The sequence below is a fragment of the Chiloscyllium plagiosum genome, unplaced genomic scaffold, assembly GCF_037043375.1.
Source record: "Chiloscyllium plagiosum isolate Xiang-an unplaced genomic scaffold, Cpla_swu_hap1 HiC_scaffold_30, whole genome shotgun sequence".
Taxonomy (NCBI): domain Eukaryota; kingdom Metazoa; phylum Chordata; class Chondrichthyes; order Orectolobiformes; family Hemiscylliidae; genus Chiloscyllium; species Chiloscyllium plagiosum.
The window spans coordinates 4,605,395-4,627,873 of record NW_028270168.1 but is presented as its reverse complement, the minus strand read 5'-3'; the positions used below and the strand labels follow the sequence as shown (position 1 = coordinate 4,627,873).

The window sequence follows — 22,479 nt, the reverse complement described above, 5'->3', positions numbered from 1 at the left end:
CACTATGGGGTAATTTAGCATGGTCAATCTACCTAACCTCCACAGCTTTGGACTGTGGGAGGAAACCAGAGCACCCAGAGGAAACCCACGCTGACATGGGGAAAATGTGCTCCACACAAACAATTGCTCAAGGCTGGAATTGAACCCAGGTCCCTGGCACTTTGAGGCAGCAGTACTAACCACTGAATCACTGCACCTCAGAACAGGCTCAAGGGACTGAATGGCCACTCCTATTCTTATTTATTAAGCATCAGAGAAGGAGGGAGTGAATGTTTAAGGATGTGGTGCCAATTAAATGGGCCTTTTTTTTAAACAGCTTTCTCAACTCTTCCTGTCACCTTCAACAATGTGCAACGTACAATCCCAGGTTTGATGCTCTCATGTCATTTCCATTATTGCACCATTTAGTTTATATTACTTCTCCACAGTTTTCTTACCAAAAGCAATTACTCCACATTTCTCTGTATTGAACTGTACTTGCCAACTACCTGCCCATTTCACTCAGTCTGTCTATGTCTTTGTAAAATCTATCCTTGTACTACTCCGTAACTGTAATTTCTGATTTCTATATCACTGCAAACTTTGAAGTGATGCCCTGTACAACCATGAGCAGTTTATTAATGGACCCAGACATGAGAAAAAGCTGTAGTCCAATGCCAATCCCAGACAGATAGCACTGCGTACATTTCTCTGATGCAGAAACAATCCTTTCCCATTTACAGCAGACATGTGGAGACCATTTAAGGAGCAGTTGTTGTGAGTGATGCAAAAATTTGTTCCTCTGAGACAGGTAAGAAGGGGTAAGATTAAGGAACCTTGGATGATGAGAACAAAGGTATTTCTCATCAAAAGGAAGAAGGCAGCTAACATAAGGTGGAGGGAGCAAGGATCTAGCACAGCTTTAGAGGATTACAGGCTTGCTAGAAAGGAGCTCAGAATTGGACTGAGGAGAGCCAGGAGGGGGCACGAAAAAGGCTTGGCAGGAAGGATTAGGGAGAACCCAAAGGCATTTTACTCATACGTGAAGAATAAGAGAATGATCAGGGAGAAGGTAGGGCCAGTCAGGGATAGCGGAGGGAACTTGTGCGTGGAGTCTGAGCAGATAGAGGAAGCTCTATATAAATTTTTTGCTTTGGTTTTCACCAAGGAAAGGGAACTTGTTGTAAATGAAAACTTAGAGGAGCTGGGATACAGTCTTGACCAGATCAAGATTGAGGAAGTTGATGTGCTGGAAACATTAAGATTGATAAGTCCCCAGGGCCAGACCAGATTTATCCCAGGCTGCTCCGGGAAGCAAGAAAGGAGGTCGCTAAGCCGCTGGAGAGGATATTTGCCTCCTCACTCTCCACAGGAGTCGTACCAGAGGATTGGAAGGAGGCAAATGTTGTTCCTCTTTTCAAGAAGGGTAATAGGGAAAACCCTGGCAATTACAGACCAGCCAGTCTTACGCCTGTGGTCAGCAAAGTTTTCGAAAGAATTCTGAGGGATAGGATTTATGACTATTTGGCAAAGCATATTGTGATTAAAGGCAGTCAGCATGGCTTTGTGAGGGGCAGGTCATGCCTCACAAATCTCATTGAGTTCTTTGAGGAGGTGTCATGGAATGCCCTGCCAGTAGCAGTGGTGGACTCTCCCTCTTTATGGGCATTTAAACGGGCATTGGATAGGCATATGGAGGATAGTGGGCTAGTGTAGGTTAGGTGGGCTTGGATCGGCGCAACATCGAGGGACGAAGGGCCTGTACGGCGCTGTATTTTTCTATGTTCTAAGACAGGTCAACGAAGGTCGAGCAGTGGATGTGGTGTATATGGACTTCAGCAAGGCATTTGATAGGGTTCCCCATGGTAGGCTCATTCATAAAGTCAGGAAGTATGGGATACAGGGAGATTTGGCTATCTGGATTCAGAATTAGCTGGCTGACAGAAGGTAGAGAATGGATGTAGATGGAAAGTATTCTGCCTGGAGGTCAGTGTTGAGTGGGGTCCTGCAGGGCTCTGTTCTTGGGCCTCTGCTCTTTGTAGTTTTTATAAATGACTTGGATGAGGAGGTTGAGGTGTGGGTTAGTAAATTTGCAGATGACACAAAGGTTGGAAGTGTTGTCGATAGTATAGAGGGCTACTGCAGGCTGCAGTGTGACATAAACAGGATGCAGAGCTGGGCTGAGAAACGGCAGATGGAGTTCAACCTGGATAAATGCAAAGTGATGCATTTAGAAGGTCGAACTCAAATGCTGAATATAGGATTAAAGAGAGGATTCTTGGCAGTGTGGAGGAACAGAGGGACCTGGGTGTGCAAGTACATAGATCCCTCAAAGTTGCCACCCAAGTGGATAAGGTTGTTAAGAAAGCATATGGCGTTTTGGCCTTCATTAACAGGGGAATCGAGTTTAAGAGCCGTGAGGTTTTGAGCTCTACAAGTCCCTGGTGAGACCACACTTGGAATATTGTGTCCAGTTTTGGTTGCCCTACTATAGGAAAGGTACAAAGGATTTGGAGAGGGTGCAAAGAAGGTTTAGCAGGATGCTGCCTGGACTGGAGGGTTTACCTTCTGAAGAAAGGTTGAATAAGCTCAGACATTTCTCTCTGGAGAGGAGGAGGAAGAGAGGAGACCTGATCGAGGTGTACAAAACAATGAGTGGAATAGATAGAGTCAATAGCCAGAGACCTTTCCCAAGGGCAGGATTGACTGGTATGAGAAGACATAGTTTGAAGATTTTAGGAGGAAGGTATAAAGGAGACGTCAGAGGTAGGTTCTTTACGCAGAGAGTTATAATGCATGGAATGCGTTGCCAGCTGTGGTGGTGGAAGCAGAGTCACTGGGGACATTTAAGCAACTGCTGGACATGCACATGGATAGCAATGAGTGAGGGGTGCCTAGGTTGTTAATATAATTTACATTAGGATAAAATCTCGGCACAACATGGTGGGCCAAAGGGCCTGTTCTGAGCAGTACTTTTCTATGTTCTACGTTCTATTGAAGGGTGGCACGGTGGCTCAGTGGTTAGCACTGCTGCCTCACAGCGCCAGAGACCCGGATTCAATTCCCGCCTCAGGCGACTCTCTGTGTGGAGTTTGCACATTCTCCCCGTGTCTGCGTGGGTTTCCTCCGGGTGCTCCGGTTTCCTCCCACAGTCCAAAAATGTGCAGGTTAGGTGAATTGGTCATGCTAAATTGCCTGTAGTGTTAAATGTAGGGGAATGGGTCTGGGTGGGTTACGCTTCGGTGGGTCGGTGTGGACTTGTTGGGCCGAAGGGCCTGTTTCCACACTGTAAGTAATCTAATCTATTACTCTCCCATTTGCCGTCTCTTATCCAATGCTGTATCCACACAGCCATTGCCTCCTTAATCCCCTCAGGTCCAACTTTGCTAAACAGTCCCATCACCTGGTCATTTATCAAATGCTGTTTGAAAGTTTACATGCACAACATCGATCAGACTAACCTCACTGACCCTGATCTCTCCTTATATTCAAGAGGGATTGTTTGCAGAATTTTTGCAATTTCCACCCTTACTTCCCGCAGTAATTGGATGCAGTGACTCGCTACTTTGAGTGTTGCGAATCTATCAGATCTCTTCTTTTTTTAATGTCCTATCTAATTTCTTTACCTTCTCCCTTTCCATCATCCTCATTTTTAGTGAAGACAGATCCAATTTACTCATATACTATGTAATAACAACAGAAAATGCTGAAGAAACTCAACAAATGTGCAGCAGCTTTGGAGAGAGAAACAGTTTATGTTTTGAGTTCAAGGTGACCATTTTTCAGAATCATATTGGACTTGAAATATTAGATTAGATTCCCTACAGAATGGAAACAGGCCCTTCAGCCTAACAAGTCCACACTGACACTCCAAAGAGTGACCTACCCAGACCCATTCCCCTACCCTATATTTACATGTGACTAATGCACCTAACACTATAGGTAATTTAACATGGTCAATCCACCTTAACCTGTACATCTTTAGACTGTGAGAGAAACCAGAGCACCCGGAGAAAACCCATGCAGACACGGGGAGAATGTGCAAACTCCAAACAGACAGTATTCCGAGGTGGGAATCAAACCTAGGTCCCTGGCACTGTGAGGCAGCAGTACTAACCACTGAGTCACCCAGTTAAATATTAAATCTGTTTCTCTCAACCCAGATACTGATGGACCTGTTGAGTTTCTCTTCTGATTTAATTTCAGATTTCCAGCATCTACAGCATTTTGATTTTAATCCATTGAAATCATCTATTTCAGCTATGCCCTCAGCTCTCCATGTCTGTGACTAAATTTTGACAATTTACGTTCACAAAAGACAAAATTCCTTTGATCTATTCCCCTATATTCTATTGTTTCCTTTTCCCTCATATCATAAACCCTCCTTTCCAGTTTCTTCAGCAGGACTTGAACCCACAACAAGTCTGACACCCGTGCTATCACTGAGTCATGGGAAGCACCCACACTTAGTGCTGAGGTGTCTGGACTTCTTTCAGAAGCACTGCTTCTGATTAGCACTGCTGCCTCATAGCGCCTGGGTCCCAGGTTGAATGCCAGCCTTGGGTGACTGTCTGTGTGGAGTTTGCACATTCTCCCTGTGTCTGCGTGGGTTTCCTCCAAGTGCTCCGGTTTCCTCCCACAGTCCAAAGATGTGCAGGTCAGGTGAATTGGCCATGCTAAATTGCCCATAATGTTAGGTGCATTAGTCAGAAGGAAATAGGTCTGGGGGGTTACTCACAAGAGAGTCGGTGTGGACTTGTTGGGCCGAAGGGCCTGTTTCCACACTGTAGGGGATCTAATCTAATAATCAACCTGTTCAGAGATGTTATGATGCAGCTTTTGGAGCAGGTGGGGTTTGAACCCTGGCCTCCTGGCTTAGAGGTAGAGTTAGTACCATTGAACCACAAGAGCTCCAATGGATTGCACAAATCACTTATTAATGTCTCCCAATTCCAGCATTTAACATTTGTCTGCATCACATTTCATCTGCTATTTTTCTGTCTACTTAATGATGTTACCTTCTGTAATTCTTTGAGTTGCTCTGTACGGCTGGCTCCTATCTGGTATCATCTGCAAATGGCCCTGTGCTTCTGATCACAGGTTAACCTTTTCGGTGGCATCTTTGTGCAAATGTGAGGTTCCACAAACAAAAGACAGACTGCTGTCTCACTATAATCTGACAGCTGAAAGCAATAGCATTGTGGAACAAATTAATCTTCACAGGAGAAGTCAACTTTGATTTATTCTTCAGATTTCAGGGTCCATGAAAATGCTGTGTCATAATTAATTAAACATATCAATGATCTTACTGAGTTTCAGAATTGCTGAGGAATTGGAACAGTATTGTGGATTCCAACTTGCAAATGCCTCATGTTTCCATCTGAAATTCTCCACTCCTCTATTTTAGTAGTAGCATTAGGGAACTCTGAATAAATAGGTTAATGTTACCACTATAAAGACAGCTAACAGACAAAGAGTGGGTGCAGGCTATGTTAATTTTCTCTTGTATACAACTGGAAATAAAGGTATGCAGCAGATCAAATAATGTCTTTTATTGAATTTGAATGACTTCATATCTGAATAAAACAGCTGGCGCAAAGGCATTGATATTTTTGGAATGTAGCATCAAATTAACCTTTCCTGTTCGAGTTCTCACTCATTCTCACCGTTTCATTACAAGAATATCCTGCTCTGTCCAGTGCTGTAGTAGAAACATTTATTTAATTGTAACATTCACTCAAATTTTAAGAAGAAAACCGCCCAGCCACTTTCAAGTGCACAATGTTAATGCTGTTGTCACAATTCTGAGTTGTAATGGATAGAAGCTGGATTGTTCAGCAAGATGCAAAATACAATCCTTCACTCTCAGCACCTGCTCTACACACAGCAAATGGTGTGCTGGGGCCAGCTCAATGTTGATCTCACTGCAGGTCAGCTGCAGATTCAAATCAATGGTGCTCACAGCCGTGAATGGGAAATGAGAGCATCTCCCCTCAGTGCTGAACAACAGACTGTTTGTCTGATTTGTAAGGCAGTGTTGTTCCAGCAATACTAGCTATTGCAAGCCTTCCCTCCACCTTCCCCCCCCACTTTACATTTTCCTGCCCCATCCCCCACAACAGAAGCCTCACTTCCTCTCAGGATTCCTGGGTTTCAGGAAACAAGAGGCAGTGATATAAACAATGCAGCCAGCCACAGAGGAATGCCAAGCTAACCACTGGGATACTGCCAGTGAGGCTGGAAGTGGCAGCAAGCTGTCAGTGTGCACCACGGCAGAAACACAAATCTTTCCAAACTAATTTACTGTCACATTAACACGTAACCTCTGATGGGCTTGAGACATCAGCGATCCAATTACGTACTACAAACAGAACACTATGAAAAGGCAACTTCAGACATTACTCCCTCAATTTATGTGATCAATTACACTCTGAGCAGGTTATCGCTGAGCAGGTGATGCCTGATAGCACAGTTGATGACACCTTCCATCATTTTACTGATGATCGACAGTAGATTGATAGGGCTGGGTTGATTTGTCTCCTGCTTTTTGTACACGGGACATACCTGGGCAATTTTCCACATTGTCAGGTGGATGCCAGTGTTGTAACTGTACTAGAACAGCTTGGCTAGGGGAGTGGCATGTTCTGCAGCACAAGTCTTCAGTACTATTGCCTGAATGTTATCAGGACCCATTGCCTTTGCAGTATCCAGTGCCGCCAATATTTTTGGTATCACGTGGAGTTTATCGAATTGGCTGAAGACTGGTCTCTGTGATGCTGGGGACGACTGGAGGAGGCCGAGATGGACTATCCAGTTGACACTTCTGGCTGAAGATTGCTGCGAATACTTCAGCCTTATCTTTTACACTGATTTGCTGGACTCTTCCATCATTGAGGATGAGGATATTTGTTGAGCCTCCCCATCCAGTGAATTGTTCGATTGTCCACCAAGACAATTTTACAGCACTGCTTGTTGGCCTAGAGGAGCAAAAATGGTACCTACAAGAGGCATGGTGGGACAGTAGTTAGCATTGCGGTCTTACAGCACAGGGACATGGGTTCGATTCCATATCGGGCAACTGTCTGTGTGGAGTTTACATGCTCTCTCTGTGTCTGCATGAGTTTCCTCCAGGTGCTGCAATTACCTCCCAAAGTCCAACAATGTGCGATTTCAGTGGATTGCTCAAGCTAAAATTGCCCTGTAGTGTCCCGTGATGTGTAGGTTAGGTGGATTAGCCATGGTAAAAGCAGGGTAACAGGAATAGTGCGGTGGAGTGAGTCTGGTTGGGATGCTCTTTGGAGCATGTGTGGACTTGACAGGCCGAATGGCCTCTTTCCACTCTGAGGGATTCCATGATTCCCCTAGCACTACCTCAGTTTTTTGGTCTAAGTAGTCTCATCCATCTTCCTGCCACAATTTCTTACCCACCATCTCTCTTTCCCACAAATTTCTTCCCCTGTGATCCCTCTCTTCCTTTGACCTTCCTCTTGCTCCTGCTACTGATTTCCTCCCACAGCTCCAGAGTAATTTCTCCCTGTATTCTGATGTGCCCTTTCCCCAGCTCCTGCCTGCTGGAACTAAGATTACTGCCTTATCCAATGGACCTTGCTGCTGGGCAGCAGTCTCTCACTCCAGCTGGTTCCCATGCAGGAAGCAGATTTTAACAAAGTTCCAGTAAGGTTCACCTGCTAAACTTGGCAAGTTCTCTGTCTTCCCAGCATTTCACAGTTTTCCAACCATTGGCATGTGCCTCTTGCTTCCACCTCGCAAACATCAGGGCCCTTGTTTTATCCTTATTATCCTTATTCTTGTTGCATGAGTGACAGCAGTAGTACAGTGATATAATGAGATGTTAGCCCATGTGTTGTAGAAGAACTACATCTGTTTGGAGAAGAATTGGAAACTCAGGTATAGGACTTGCAAGGAATAGTTCAATCATCACAATGCCACAATAATCAAGGATTCAGAGGATGTAAATGAACCTGTACTATTGACATTAGCTGCACACAGATGCTGAGTATAAACCCATGAGTTCCACAATTCCTCTTGGCCTGCTCGGTGTAGTTTTGGGAATGATATGGCTTGCGACTGCCCAGCTCCACTGGGGAATACAGATGTCTTACAGAGAGCTGGAAGCACGGAGGCTTCCAAACAAAAAAGCTAAAAGGTGAAAAAATCCACTATACACATAACAAAACAGCTAGGATTGTAGCTCCAAAACTGATTGGGCAGGTTAGATGCAGTAAGTATGTTCCCGATGTTGGGGAAGTCCAGAACTAGGGGTCACAGTCTGAGAATAAGGGATAAGCTATTCAGGACTGAGATGAGGAAAAATGTCTTCACCCAGAAAGTCATGAACCTATGGGCTTCTCTCCCACAGGAAGTGTTGGGGCCAGTTCATTAGATATATTCAAGAGGGAGTTGGATGTGGCCTTTGCTGCTAAAGGGATCAAGGGGTATGGGGTGAAAGTGGGAGTGGGATACTGAGATTGGATGGTCAGCCATGATCATATTGAATGGTGGTGCAGCCCTGAAGGATCGAATGGCCTACTCTTGCCCCTATTTCCGATGTTTCTAATGATTAGCTCCAGCTCTGTTAGGCTTTTATAAAAAGAAAGTTCTGGTCTCTCACCAGCTTTCCAGTGAGACCCTCCAGATTCCATCCTGGGGTATGAAGATTCAGGTAATGCCCCTCAAGACACACAAACAGCAACTTTCCCCAGAGCTAACAGGAGCTGACTAGTGGTCCTCATCCTCCTATTGTTCAAGCATCACTCTGCTGATATCGACCAAATCTAGTGTCTAACCACCTACATCAGCGATGGACTCCAGTATCAAATATTGGAGAATTAGCAGCTGGACAACAAATCTGGAGAAGATGTCACATTTTACATAATCGGGGAATTAGTATAGGACAGAAGGGGGCAATTTTGCACACGAATCTGCATGGATTATTTCAAAAAGTAATCCACTTAATCCCTCTTTTGCTCTTTTGCCATGTCCCTGAAATATTCATCTCTTTCAAATATTCATTAATTCCCTTCTGAATTCATATTCACTGCCCCATCCTTTCAACCATTCACTGCTTAGGAAACCTCACATCAGCTCAGGCCTTTTACAAAGCACCAGAGATATGTTCCATCTTGTTTTTGACATTCCAACCACTGGAAACCATTTATTTTTAATGGCTGTATCTCAACCCTTTGTGGTTTTAAATACCTCACTCGAGTCTCCTTTTGCCTGCCTGAGGAGTATAATCTGAACTCACTCAGTCTCTTCCTCTGTGTAATATCTGGTGTTTTTTGGCATTGATTCAGTGCCATGAGGCTGTGGTGCTGGGGCCGAATCAATGCACCATCTGCTCCATTGCCACCTCCTGTCTAGAGTGCTGTAATGCTCATTGACCTCGCCATGTGAAATGGCATTTCTGAGGCATGTGGAGCCTTGTGACTGGGAAGAGAATAAAGCCACAAAACAAGGAATGAGAAGGTAAGAAGAGTTCTCAGCTACAGTGTCCCTGCAAATATGGTGCCCATAGGTAAACAGACTGACACTGATCATCCAATGAAACACTGCAATGATGCAGCTGGAGTGATACAACAACAAGAAGCTTCCTTTATTTAGCACCTCTGTTTGTACTAAAACATCCCAAGAAGACCATCATAAAAGACCATCATGGAGCCACACACAGCAAATATTAACTGGCCAGACAATTAAGAGATTGGTCAAACAGCTGAGTTTGAAGGAATATTTTATAAGGAAGAATGTGAGGTGTGAGGATGGGGGGCATTGGGAGGGAATTCTAGAATGAGGCAATCCATTTCCACACTCCCACAGCTCAGGTAAAGTCAGGTACAAAACATAAATTTAAGCAACAATTTTCAACCAATAGTTTACTTTTTTGCAATACAATTTACATTCAACAACTTATTTCATTACCATGAACACATCAATTCCATTAAAACTTCAATACAGGAAGTGTACTGGCTGTCCAAACTGAGTGGGCATGGGATGAATTGCATCTCAAACACTGACTGAAGGGTGAACAGGCCCTTTACATAATCAGAAAAACAATAAAAATGTGAGGCGAGAAAATATTTGTACACAGGAATTGATTTGAATGCAACATTCTCTACTTCACAGGCACATCTGCAGCCGAGCCTATGGTAATTCACATCAGAAGAGAATTGGATCATTTAAAAATCTTCAAAAGGTCTGAAGTACAAGCAGGAGAATGAGATTAAATTTTGTGGAGAATTAGTCAGAAAGAATTGTTTGAGCAAATTCCTGCAGATACTGGAATCTGTACAGGAAACAACAAATGCTGGAGATCACAGCGGATCAGGCAGCATCCGTGAAGAGAGAGCAACCTAATGTTTCGAGTCCAGATGACACTTCGTTAGAGCTGAGCATTCTTGTTTTTCAGAAAGAATTGTTCTATAGTTGCACCATTCTCTTATTTCACTCCCTTACCCTACATCATTGAGATACGATGTTAAATATAGTTTGTGCACTATGTAATTAGTTGCATTCACTCAATGGTTACAGCTCAGAGCCACAAAGCTTTTGCTGATTTTACAAAATTAATATTCCAGAAAATGTCTTGATCATAAGATGTAGGAGTAGGCCATTCAGCCCATCAAGTCTGCTCTGTCAGTCAATGAGATCACGGCTGGTTTAATAATCCTCCACTCCACTTCCCTGCCTTTTACCCCTGTAAGCTTTCAGAGATTCACTACTCACAGAAGGATGTTCCTGTTCATGTATCTGCCTTTTTAGCAGAACTTCAAAAACTCAGTAAATGTTCTTTTGCAAGCAAGGATGCAGTCACATCACTGCTAAGCCTCACTTCATTCACCGTGGGTCCATCAATGGGTTGGGTATTCTTTCTAGACAGTGAGCTCAGTGCCAACAAAAAGAATGATCGCGTCACATGTAGTGGGAACAACAATTTCCATTCATGTAGCACCTTTAATGAAACATCCTGATGAAACATCCCAAGGCACTTTGTAGAAGAAGAATATTCATAGCATGATAGAATCCTTCCAGTGTGGAATCAGGCTATGAGCCCATACCAACCCTCTGAACAGCATTCTACTCAGACCAACCTACCCTATCCCTGCATTTCCCACGGCTAGCCCACTTAGCATGCACATCATGAGTAATTTAGCACGGCCAATCCACCTAAGCCGTACATTTTTTGACTGTGGGAGGAAACCAGAAAAGCAGGAGGAAACCCATGCTGACACGGGGAGAACGTGCAATTTGGTTTTCCTGACAGTGCAGCCACACCCAACACAGTTAAGTTGAGGAAAAAAGCCCAGGACTCACTGTTTCCGTTGACACCAGAAGCTAGGAAACGGCTCTGGTTCGGAGGCGGTATAAGCTGACTCCATTGATTCCGAGACAGATGTTTGAAGAAACAGAGTTACACAATTTTACATTCTGTTCACTGACGTCATTTCTTCGTATACAGTTCAATTGATGTATCCGAATTCTCAACAAGAGTTAATGAGTTACTTGCCTGTACACCATGTTCACAAACTGAGACATATTTTCTCCATAAGGAATAGGACAGCAGAAGATTTTAAAAAAACAACCAAGTTTTAGAAAAATAAATGACAATGTGTTCTTAACTTCTCTAAAACAAGTGTCTACTGCAGTAATCCCAAGCTGCAGAGAGATTGCTGTTTGAGCAGCCTGTAGCTGATTTTCTATTTGACAATTTTTTCTTCAATTTTTCCTTTGAGGTGATTAGATTAGATCCCCTACAGTGTGGAAACAGGCCCTTCGGCCCAACAAGTCCACACCAATCCTCCAAAGAGCAACCCACCCAGACCCATTCCCCTACATTTACTCCTGACTAATGCACCTAACACTATGGGCAATTTAGCATGGCCAATTCACCTGACCTGCACACCTTTGGATTGTGGGAGGAAACCAGAGCACACCCACACAGACATGGGGAGAATGTGCAAACTCCACACAGATAGTCACCCAAGGCTGGAATCGAACCTGGGACCCTGGTGCTGTGAGGCAGCAGTGCTAACCACTGAGCCACCATGCCGCCCGTTAAAGTGTTAAGATTGATTTTTTTTCCTTGGCCTTTCTGTCTTCTGTGTTAACAAGAAGGAGTCCCAAGGAGTTGACCAGGGACCTTCTGCTTCCTGCTCTGTTACAAAACTTTGCTACAAAATTAGTACATGCTGACGTACTCTCCTCAGGAGAAAGACTTTGGATGCACATGGTTTCCCAGGCAACCCAGTAAAATGAGGAACTTACTGTTCTGGCACTTCAAAATCTGACAGAGAAAGACTGACAGAACTAAGTTAACCTTCAGAGGGAAGAAGAGAGAGATAAGACTCTTGGATTGAAAGTTATTACATGCCCATTCCCACTCAGACTCTCTGGCCTCCCACTTTTGAAGTCAGTTGTTCTTTCACCATTACAGACCTCCCCACAGAAATGATCCACTTCCCGCTTACAACCTTGAAACTTCCACCTTACCATATCCCACCATTCTCCCATATCCTACCCCTCCATATCTCACCTTTCTCCTATTTCCTACCCCCCACCCCATATCTCACCCCTGTGCCACTGTCACTATCCAGTGTCTTCAATTTAACCCTCATGAGCCTACTGTTGACACCATCAACCTCTCCCTTTAGGCACAAGACACACCATTCCTGCTGAGAAACCCCTCCCATCTGTTGGAGCACAACTCACATCCATATCCTTTACCACTGATCCTTTCACCCTTGGCCAGTGAAACTTTCAACCTTAACCAGTGTCATTCACCCATGCCCATTAAACTCCGTCCTCCTGCCTCAGTCATCTTTTCTTGATGAAGAGCTTATGCTTGAAGCGTCAACTCTCCTGCTCCTCAGAGGCTGCCTGACTGGCTGTGCTCTTCCAGCACCACCCTCTTCGACTGTGATCTCAGCCTCTGCAGTCCTCGCCTTCTCTCAGTCATCCTGCATGACCCTCCAGCTTATAACTACTGATATCCCATCTCAGCCACCACACTGGATAAAATGCAAACTCACCAAAGAAGCTGTGGTTACTCACACAGAAGCTGGAAGCTGACTATCTTGCCTGCTGAACGCCTCTGAATGCAGACGTGAATCTGAAAGGACACAATGCTTGCTTGCACAGAACTTAACAAGCAAGGGGGAACTTATTTCTAGTGAACTTTTAATGCGCAAACATGTGATGTGAGTGCAAGTGAAAGGGCCAGCCTTTAACATCCTGAGAACTTACAGAAGTTCACCACATCGACAGGATTCTGAATTTTGATCTTATGTCCTTCTTGCTTCCCACTCTTGGGAGCAGCACAAGATTCCTCATAAAGTGAGGGAAAAGGAAGTTTTACTTTCATTTAAATTTAAAATTAAAGCAAAGTCTTTCAGGTAAAATTCCCTGTTTGTAGAAGCGAAGTTCCACTGTTTTGTTCCTTCCTCTGTGGCTCTCTGAGGAGAAGGGTTATGCCAGGTCCAGGTATCACTATGTGCCCGTACACCAACTCCTGAATGGTCAGAGCAATATCAATTGTACTAAGGCTGTAAATGCAGCAATCTCACAATGCTCATGGAGAGACCTGAGGAAGGCTGGGAAGGCTTTGCAGGTTTGGTCAAACACTACAACTGGTAACTCAGCTCATAGTGTAGCCTTCGTCTAACACAAATTGCTGTGAGTTTTGATTTTGTTTTGTCACTTATCCAGCAATTTCTCGACTTGTAAAAAAAAAACCACACTTCCCGGTGGGTCCAATGTGTCTCTGAGAATTGTTTTACTCTATTCAGGGAAAAGGAGATCTGGACAGTGAAAGGAAAAATGATAAAGAGTGGAGGGGATGGGAGAGGAAGAGAAGCAGAGAAACTCTATCATGGAAAGCAAGAAACAAAAAGGTCAAGAAACCATTGAAGGAATAGGTAAATAATTCAATCTAGATATAAAGAAAAATTTGGAAACAGTTTAATGAATTCTTTTCTCTTCTTCTCTTTTCATTCCCTTGTGGAAATTAAAAATTTACAGGCAAAATTAAGAAAATGTTGATGAGTCTTATTAGATGTGATAGCAGTATGTACAAAAGAAGTCTATAACTAGTGACTCTACAAACATCCACACATCCTCTCACTGGTAGTCATAGAGTCACACAGCATGGAAACAGACCCTTCAGTCCAACCTGCCCATGTCAACCAGATATCCCAACCCAATCTAGTCCCACCTGCCAGCACCCGGCCCATATCCCTCCAAACCCTTCCTATTCGTATACCCATCCAGATGGTAGTGTAAAGAAAATATTCAGATACAAGCCCCTGCCAGCACAAGAAACTATACCAAGCCACAAAGGTCTACAGCATGAAAACAAGCTCTTCAGCCCAACTAGCCCATGCCGCCCAGTTCAGTTTAATATTAAAATTAACAGAACATGCTGAATCAATGTGTGCACAACTGATTGAGATTCCAGTCACACTCTCACTTTATTCTCACCTATAGTGCAAAGGTCTGTTAGAATGAGGGAAGAGCATATCATTCTATACAACCTTACAGAAATGTTTTTAGAAGGTTTGAAAGTGTTCTTAGATTAAAAAAAATTGCAGTCAAATTGAACTTTATCATGATCAATAGCTTTTGTTCATTAACAATACTGATTCCACTATGGTTTTACATTGTTGGAAATAGTTTTTAACAAGCTAGAAATCTCTGAGATTAGAACAAATTAATTGCGGATTCTTCTGGGAATTGACAACAACAAGAAAGTTAAACCTACTTACCGAACACACAGCTGACCGTTAATTCATTAGTACCCCAGCACATTTCTATCTGTCCCAGACAGGTTACTGAATAGTTACTGGAAAGCCAGATCTATGTAGACCATTGGAAATGCCCTATACACATTCATATTCCTCCAAATTAAAATGTGCCTTTCAACTTTCAATCCACACAGTGATCTGAGAACTTCTGCACTTTGGAAAATGTTAGGAAGGAAGATGGTGTGTTGCTGTTATGAGATCATATACAATACAGAAAGAAGCCTTCCACGCAGTTCTGAGAATTAAGTGATTTTGAGCTCTAACCAGGAAACAGCTGCACTTGCTGGTTTGTTGAATCCTGCTGTTCAGCACATTCTGGACAGGAAGGGGAGCCTGGCTTTATGCTGGAGGGGGGGTGGTGTGAAGGGGGGCAGTAGGGAGGTATGCTGGTTGAGGTTAACTGGGCTCCCAGTCCCAAATGGACATGCAGGAAGAGATTCAGCCACAGTCCAGTCTGCTTGGGGTCAGGGACACAAGGTTGCCTGCAGCAACCCTATTGTCTGTAATGAAGGCAGTTTCCTGATTTTAACAAATTACACAATCAGTTGTGCTCACGTAAAATGATGCACATCATTTCCCAAATGACTTTTATTGTTTGTGCATTTATGTTTCAGGGCCCAGAACCAAACAAATATTAAATAACGGCATAAAAAAAATCATGTTCAGATAAAGAAGTGGAAAGACTTATTTCCTACTTTGGAACAGTAACAAGAATGTGGGAGAAACCCAGTACGTCTCCCTTTCACATCGTATCTGCTTGGCCTTATTGACAATATGGCCTTCCTCTCCTTGGTTCTGTGATTACTCCTTTATTAAACCAATTAAGTCTAAGTTTGTCACTTAATTCACATGCACAAAAGTTCTAAGCTTCAAATTCTGTTATGCACATGACCTCTGAATACTTTTCTCTAAATAAATATATCCAGATTTATTTGACCCTTGTGTCTTCAAAGTTAAACACTGATTCTCAATTGGACAGAATTGACACATTCCAGTACTGCATTGGCAAAGATTGGATAAGTGCTCACTGAAGTATCTAAGTATGTTTTTTTTAACCTTACAACGTGCGAAACTGTACGTGATAGACAAGGATTCAGATTAAGAAAATAGGGCCTGATTGTAAATTCTGGGTGACCTACTCAAAAATTCAAACCTTCCATCTAAAGCTGGATGAATGGCGCCCTTCAACAGCTGATATTTGCATGACATAAGAAAATGCCAAACACAGACTTTAAAATGAACCTCACTTAAAATGTTCTTTGGCTGCTGCCACCTCAAATATTTACAGCAGTGTTTTTCTACCTTTGAGACTCAAGGTGAATTTCATTCAGAATAAAGTATTTAAATATTGTGTGTTGAAGTGTACGATTAAGTGTAGAAATATGAATGCATAGCTGTGCCTATATCTACAAACAAAAGGAAGCACTATATTTCATCAACTCCACAAACTACTCAGGATAAATGGGAGTTGGTTCACTCAGTTGGTTGAATGGCTGGTTTGTTAATGAGTAATGCTAACAGTGCGGGGTTCAATTCCTACATTGGCTGAAGTTACCATGAAGGACTTCCCTTCTCAATATCACCCATCACCTGAATATGGTGACCCTCAGGTTAAACCACCATCAATCATCTCTCTCTGATGAGACAGCAGCCCCATGGTCCTGTAAGACTACAGCAACCTTACCTCTACTCAGAATGCTCCCTGAAATAATGTCTACGGTGTAGAAATTTACAGAATAATTTTTCACTGCTTTTACTAAAGAAAAAGTATCACCACAACTCTTCCAGTTAACTTCGTGATCACATATGATAGAAAGGAATTTCACAAAGATCAGGTTATAAATCCAACTCACAGCACTGTGCAACTAATGTCAACCGCACAAGTAATGAAAATGAGCTTAGCCCAGCTCTCAGCTTAATTCTATAAATGTCCTTCGATCATCAAGCTTCAGGTTAATATAAGATCTCAACAGTGCACATTCATGTCACCACAACGTTGAGTATTTTAGGAGCTGACTTTGTTTTAAGCTAAAGTATTGCCTGATGTTCTAAAACCTGCATCAAAGTTGCAACTTTCGGTGCGCATATCATTGACAGTGTGTTTGCTGAATCCCTTGCTGAATCTCTATCTTTCACTATCATGTTGTATTGCAATATGTTGCCAACACTGTTATATTCTGCATATGAAAACAACACTTCAAAATATTTGCCATGTTTGAATGGACTGTCTTGCGGCTCTCCTTTCTTGGACAGGACTTTGTCATTAATGTCTCTAGATTAGAGTGGTGCTGGAAAAGCACAGCAGTTCAGGCAGCATCCGAGGAGCAGTAAAATTGGCGTTTCAGGCAAAAGCCCTTCATCAGAAATACAGGCAGAGAGCCTGAAGGGTGGAGAGATAAATGAGAGGAGGGTGGGAGTGGGGGTGTTTTTACCTAGTTTTTACCTTTGTCATTAACGTTCCAGTGCAGTCTATTCCATTTCACTTTGAATCTTATCCTGTTTTTATGCAGTTTGTTGACACTGCCTATTAGCTAGCCCTTGCATTTTCTTTAGGATAAATGACCAATTGTTTTCAAAAAACACATTTTCCACCAGGACAGAGTTATTTTTGGTCATTAGCCACTTGGCAGGTGCACTGCACAATAGACTTGATACAAGCTGGCGTTTCCACAGTCTCGCCACAGTACAGAGACCCCACCAGGATTTTCCCTGATGTCCTCTTGATTTATTTACTCCCCCTATTGGGGAACCCAGCTGTCCCCTCTGTAATTTTATTCTGCGAGCTGTGCTGTCAGGTTTCTCCAATCTTTGATGTTCATTTCATTTGAGTCCCACTTTCACAGAAGCAATGAGGAGGTGTCAAAGCCAAGCTAGTAAACTACCACTCACCTCACCTTTATCCTGTCATATCCACAGGGTGCAGAGAGATCTTGTTTAACTGACAATTAGCTAACCAGCTTTTGTTTTTGACCGATTTTTAAAATCATATTTAGCTTATTTTTTAAAAACAAAATTGACAACTAACAGTGATCAAGTGACACTGATCTCATTATTTTCATGTTTAATATTTGGAACTCTTCATTAGCTCCAGGTTTCACAGTAACACATCGCAAACCCCAAGTAGAAAGACGAGCAGACTGCTTTCTCTGTTCTGCAGTGGCAGACTCACCCTCCTACTGTTACACATGATTAGAGAGAGGGAGTGACAGACAGAGAGTGAGAGATGTTAGGGGGAAGGACATTGAACCAGATTATGAAAGTTGGCAGCACAGATCATTGAAAATGTCAGGACAGATAGAGAGCAATTAATAAAACTTACAACGTTTATCAGCTTTATCAAGGGGAGGTGATGGCCCAGTGATATTATTACTAAACTATTAATCCAGGTAATATTTTGAGGACCTGGGTTCAAATCCCGTCACAGCAGAAGGTGAAATTTGAATTTAATAAATATCTGGAATTAAGAGTCTAATAATGACCATGAAACCACTACCGATCGTCAAACAAAAACATCGAGCTAACTAAGGTCCTTCAGGGAAGGAAACTGTCATTCTTACCTGGTATGGCCTACATGTGACTCCAGACCCACAGCAATGTGGTTGACTCTCAACTGCCCTCTGGGTAATTGGGTATGGGCAATAATTGCTGGCCCAGCCAGAGAAGTGCTCATCCCATGAATAAATAAACAAAAATAGGGGCAGAGAATATAAGAGCAAGGAGGTGATGTTGAACTTGTATGAGACACATGTTGGACCTCAGCTGGAGCATTTTGAGTAGTTCTGGGTGCCACATTATAGGAAAGATGTAAATGCAATGGAGAGAGTGCAGAAATGATTTACTACAATGGCTCCAGGAAAGAAATGTTTCTGTTCTGAGGATAGATTGAAAACGTTGGCACAGTTCTCCCTGGTGAGAAGGAGGCTGAGAGGAGATTTGATCAAGGTTTGCAATATGCTCAGTGGGATGGATTAGATCAGGAGAAGTTGTTCCTGCTCACACGACAGGACATCAATTTAAAGTGAGCAAATTAAGTGATGGTGATATTACAATGGATATAATGGTGAAACTGTATAAAAGGCATAAGCCCTTTTTCAGGATTCTTGAAGAAGGGCTTATGCCCGAAACGTCGATTCTCCTGCTCCTTGGATGCTGCCTGACCTGCTGCGCTTTTCCAGCAACACATTTTTCAGCTCTGATCTCCAACATCTGCAGCCCTCACTTTCTCCAAACTGTATAAAACACTAGTGAGGCCACAGCTGGGTGATAGGGCGCAGAGAAGATTTACTAGAATGTGCCAGTGCTGGAGAATTGCAGCCAAGAAGAGAGATTGGAGAAGTTGGAGTTGTTTTCCTTGAAACAGAGATAGCTGAGGGGTGACATGGTTGAGGTATACAAAATGGTGAGGGTAGAGACAGAGCAGACAGGAGGAACCAGTTTCCGTTGACAGAGAGTTCAAAAACCAGGGATTCAAGCAAAGTGGCAGAATAATAAGAGGGACATGAGGAAAATTCTTTTCACACAGAGGGTTGTGAGAGTCTGGAATTCGTTGTCCGTGTTGGTGAAGCAGAGATCCTAAAAACTCTTATAAAAAGTACCTGGAGATGCACCTTCAATGCTGTAAGCTGCAGGGCTATGAGCTGGCAGATGGGATTAGAAAAGGCATCTGTGTGTCTTTGGGTCAGCATGGACAAGATGGACGAATGGCTCCTTTCTGGGCTGTATTATTTCTATGGTTTCTATGGTGTAGCTACGGTATGGAATATACTGCCTGGAAATATTGTGGAGGCAGGTTCAATTGAGATAATCAAATGGGTATTGGATAATTATTCGGCTAGAAATGATATATCAGGGTACGGGGAAAAAACAGGAGATTGATACAAAGTAACAGAGTCAGGCTGGAACTGGTCTAGGCATGAGGGGGTTTCTTCTGCTTCTTAATGAGTCTGTGATTCTGTGACAAGGGGACAATGATTTTAATAACCATGACAGTAAGGACAAACAATGTCTTTCTCATTGCATTCAACCGGTATGGAGCTCTCTGATTTTTACTTTACTAACTCTATTAAAGCAGGTTCTTATGAAGAAGGACTTGAGTTTTATTTATAGATTGGAGAAGGGAAGACTGTTCTGTTGGAGATTTGAAGGAAACACTCAAAATCATGAGGGGTCCAGACAGTGCAGATGGAGAGAATCCATTCCCCTTTGAATGGTGCAGGACAAGAGACCAATAATTAAAGGTGGTTATGGAAGAATCAAAGGCAAAATGAGGAACAAATGTTTTACAATCTGAAAATCTACGGCTTGAGAGAGTGTGATGAAGGCATGTTTTGTTGTGGTTTTCAAAGGGAATTGGATAAGCACAAAAAAAACAACAAAATTGTAGTTGGGGTATAGTGGGACCAGTAAGTCATAGAGGGTTGAATTGTGGCCTTCTGTGCTGAAATCATTCTATGATTCTTCAGTATTCATCCTACAAAAAGAATCTTCGGGTATTCTAGTATTGAAGAAGTTTGACTTCAGTGTAAAGCTTTTGAACTAGTTAGAATTAAGATCAGTAAGTTCCTCCCTCCCATCTTTTCTAAGGGAAAAAAAATCTGGATTCAGAAGAATAGAAATTTTACTCAATTAATTCCAAAGTTTTCAGTCATGATTGTGCTAGCCCACAAGTCTTTAGCTGGAAAACTGCACACTTTCACAATAGTCTACATGAGAGCTACAGATCAGGCAGAGTTCAATTATCACAGAGCAGTCTGCAGGTGCATACACACAGACAGACAAACAGACACACATACACACACATACACCAGCTGTAATAATGAAGCAGCAGATTTGTTTTAATGTTTCTTGCAAGATAAATCTTACATAGGATTCCCCAAACCCCTGCAAACAACCTCATCTTCACCATTACATAGATTTTTTCACTTCCCAGATTCAGAATGATCTGATTGGTCAGTCTTAATCTTTGACTAATTGACTGACAGTTGGGAATGCGATGTAGACAAGCAGGAAGCTGGAACAACACAACAAGCCAGTCAGTTTCAGGAGATGGGGAAGTCGACATTTCAGGTATAACCCTTCTTCAGGAATGGCGATGGGGGTAAGGGGAGTAGGGGGAAGGGTTATAGGTGGGCAGGGGAGCTGAAAAGGTCACAGTGGTCTGGCAGTGAGAAAGTGAGTCACTGAGTCCATGTCTGAGGGAGGCAGAGAATTCATCAAAGACTACTTGCTCAGTGAAAAAGGGTTATCTTACACCATCCTTGCTTTACTTGTACCTCACTTAAAAACCTACCCCCTCTCATCCTAATTCCTTTAATGAGCAGGGGCGGCTTCTCCCTATTCACTTTGTCCAGCCCCTTCATGACTTTGAGCTAATGAGAGGAAGCTGAAATGGCGGATTTATCTTCAAGTAGTAGGTGCTTTCAAAGTGCAAATTGCCAAATTTGCTGTTTGAGGGTAGACTGAGTAAAGCAGCACGTGCTTTTGTCTAGTCTTGGTTGCGGCCTCAAATTACATTTCTACTTTTGTTTTTAACGAGTGCAACTTGTACAGGATAACGCAAAGACAATCCGGGACACTGACACAAAGGGTACCCACTTCTGCAATAGATCCCTTCATTTTCCCCGTCAACATCACTTGTCTCAAAGATGACCAGCTCCTAGCTGCCTCACTCTTAGGCATTCTCTGTCAGTCTAGCCAGCCATTTCAGTTAATGATGGAAATCTTAGACCAGCATCAAGGAAGTTGATGAGCAGGTGAGCAGAATTTCAGAGGGCTTGCTATATGTTCAAATTGTTTCCGCACCAATCAGAAGGAAAAGCCATTTCTGTTCACCCATTTCTTGAAAGTTGGGAGTTGGCTGGAGAGAAAATTAAGACTTGTGGTTGCCAGCAATTTCCACAAAATCTCCATCACAACAAAATAACTCTGATTGCACGATGGGCTTGTTAAGTTCTGGAAGTGCTTTCATACAGTTGTATTCAGTAAAGAGCAGTGGACATGTTTGTCTCTTCACAACATGAAAAGAACTACACAATCACAGGGACAAACACAGCAGCAATATATAATTGTTCAAAAGTTGTCTGTTTCTAACCTGTCACTTCAAAACAAACCTACAAATATTCATATACAGCCAGAACTATCGGTCTTGGAGTGATATAATATCATAAAAATCATAGAAACAGACCCTTTGGTCCAACTCGCCCAAGCCGACCAGATATCCTAAATTAATCCAGTCCCCATTTGCCAGCATTTGGCCCGTATTCCTCTAACCCCTTCCTATCCATGTACCCATCCAGATACCAAATAAATGTTGTAATTGTGCCAGCCTCCACCACTTCCTCTGACAGCTCATTGGTTTAGGGTGAGAGGAAAAAGATTTAAAAGGGATATAAGGGCCAACACTGAGGTTGGTGCGTGATAGATTTAAAAAGAGAATTGCAAGCATGTTATTGAAAAAGCAGTCTAATTCCTTGGGTGTGTATACTTCAAAAGTGACAACCTAATGATAGCAAAATCACATTAAAGTCATGGAACTCCAAATAATATGATTTTATGTCAGGTAAGAATTGATCCTGGTTTGCAATCTAGTGTTCGACTGTCACCAATAAAACAGTTTATTGCTGAGCTCATGGTCAACCTTTAGCAATTGCTCACTTCAATCACAGATATGGAGGTATAAACATGG

The 22,479-nt window shown here is 42.7% G+C and overlaps 1 protein-coding gene across 13 annotated transcripts in view; it reads right to left on the bottom strand.

Moving 5' to 3' along the window:
• LOC122563474 (proto-oncogene tyrosine-protein kinase Yrk-like) overlaps positions 1–22,479 on the bottom strand; it is a 346,505-nt gene that overhangs the window by 109,029 nt on the left and 214,997 nt on the right. For 3 of the 13 annotated variants that reach the window (XM_043717230.2, XM_087976673.1, XM_087976681.1), the window contains exon 1: positions 14,757–15,025. The exons of 8 other annotated variants lie outside the window; for them this stretch is intronic. In XM_043717230.2, the coding sequence (XP_043573165.1) occupies positions 14,757–14,799 (43 nt within the window). In that variant the 5' untranslated portion in view covers positions 14,800–15,025. Of the gene's footprint in view, positions 1–11,310; positions 11,333–13,025; positions 13,130–14,756; positions 15,026–22,479 lie in introns of those variants that run through there. 2 more of the 13 variants (XM_043717231.2, XM_043717236.2) reach the window with 2 other exon arrangements.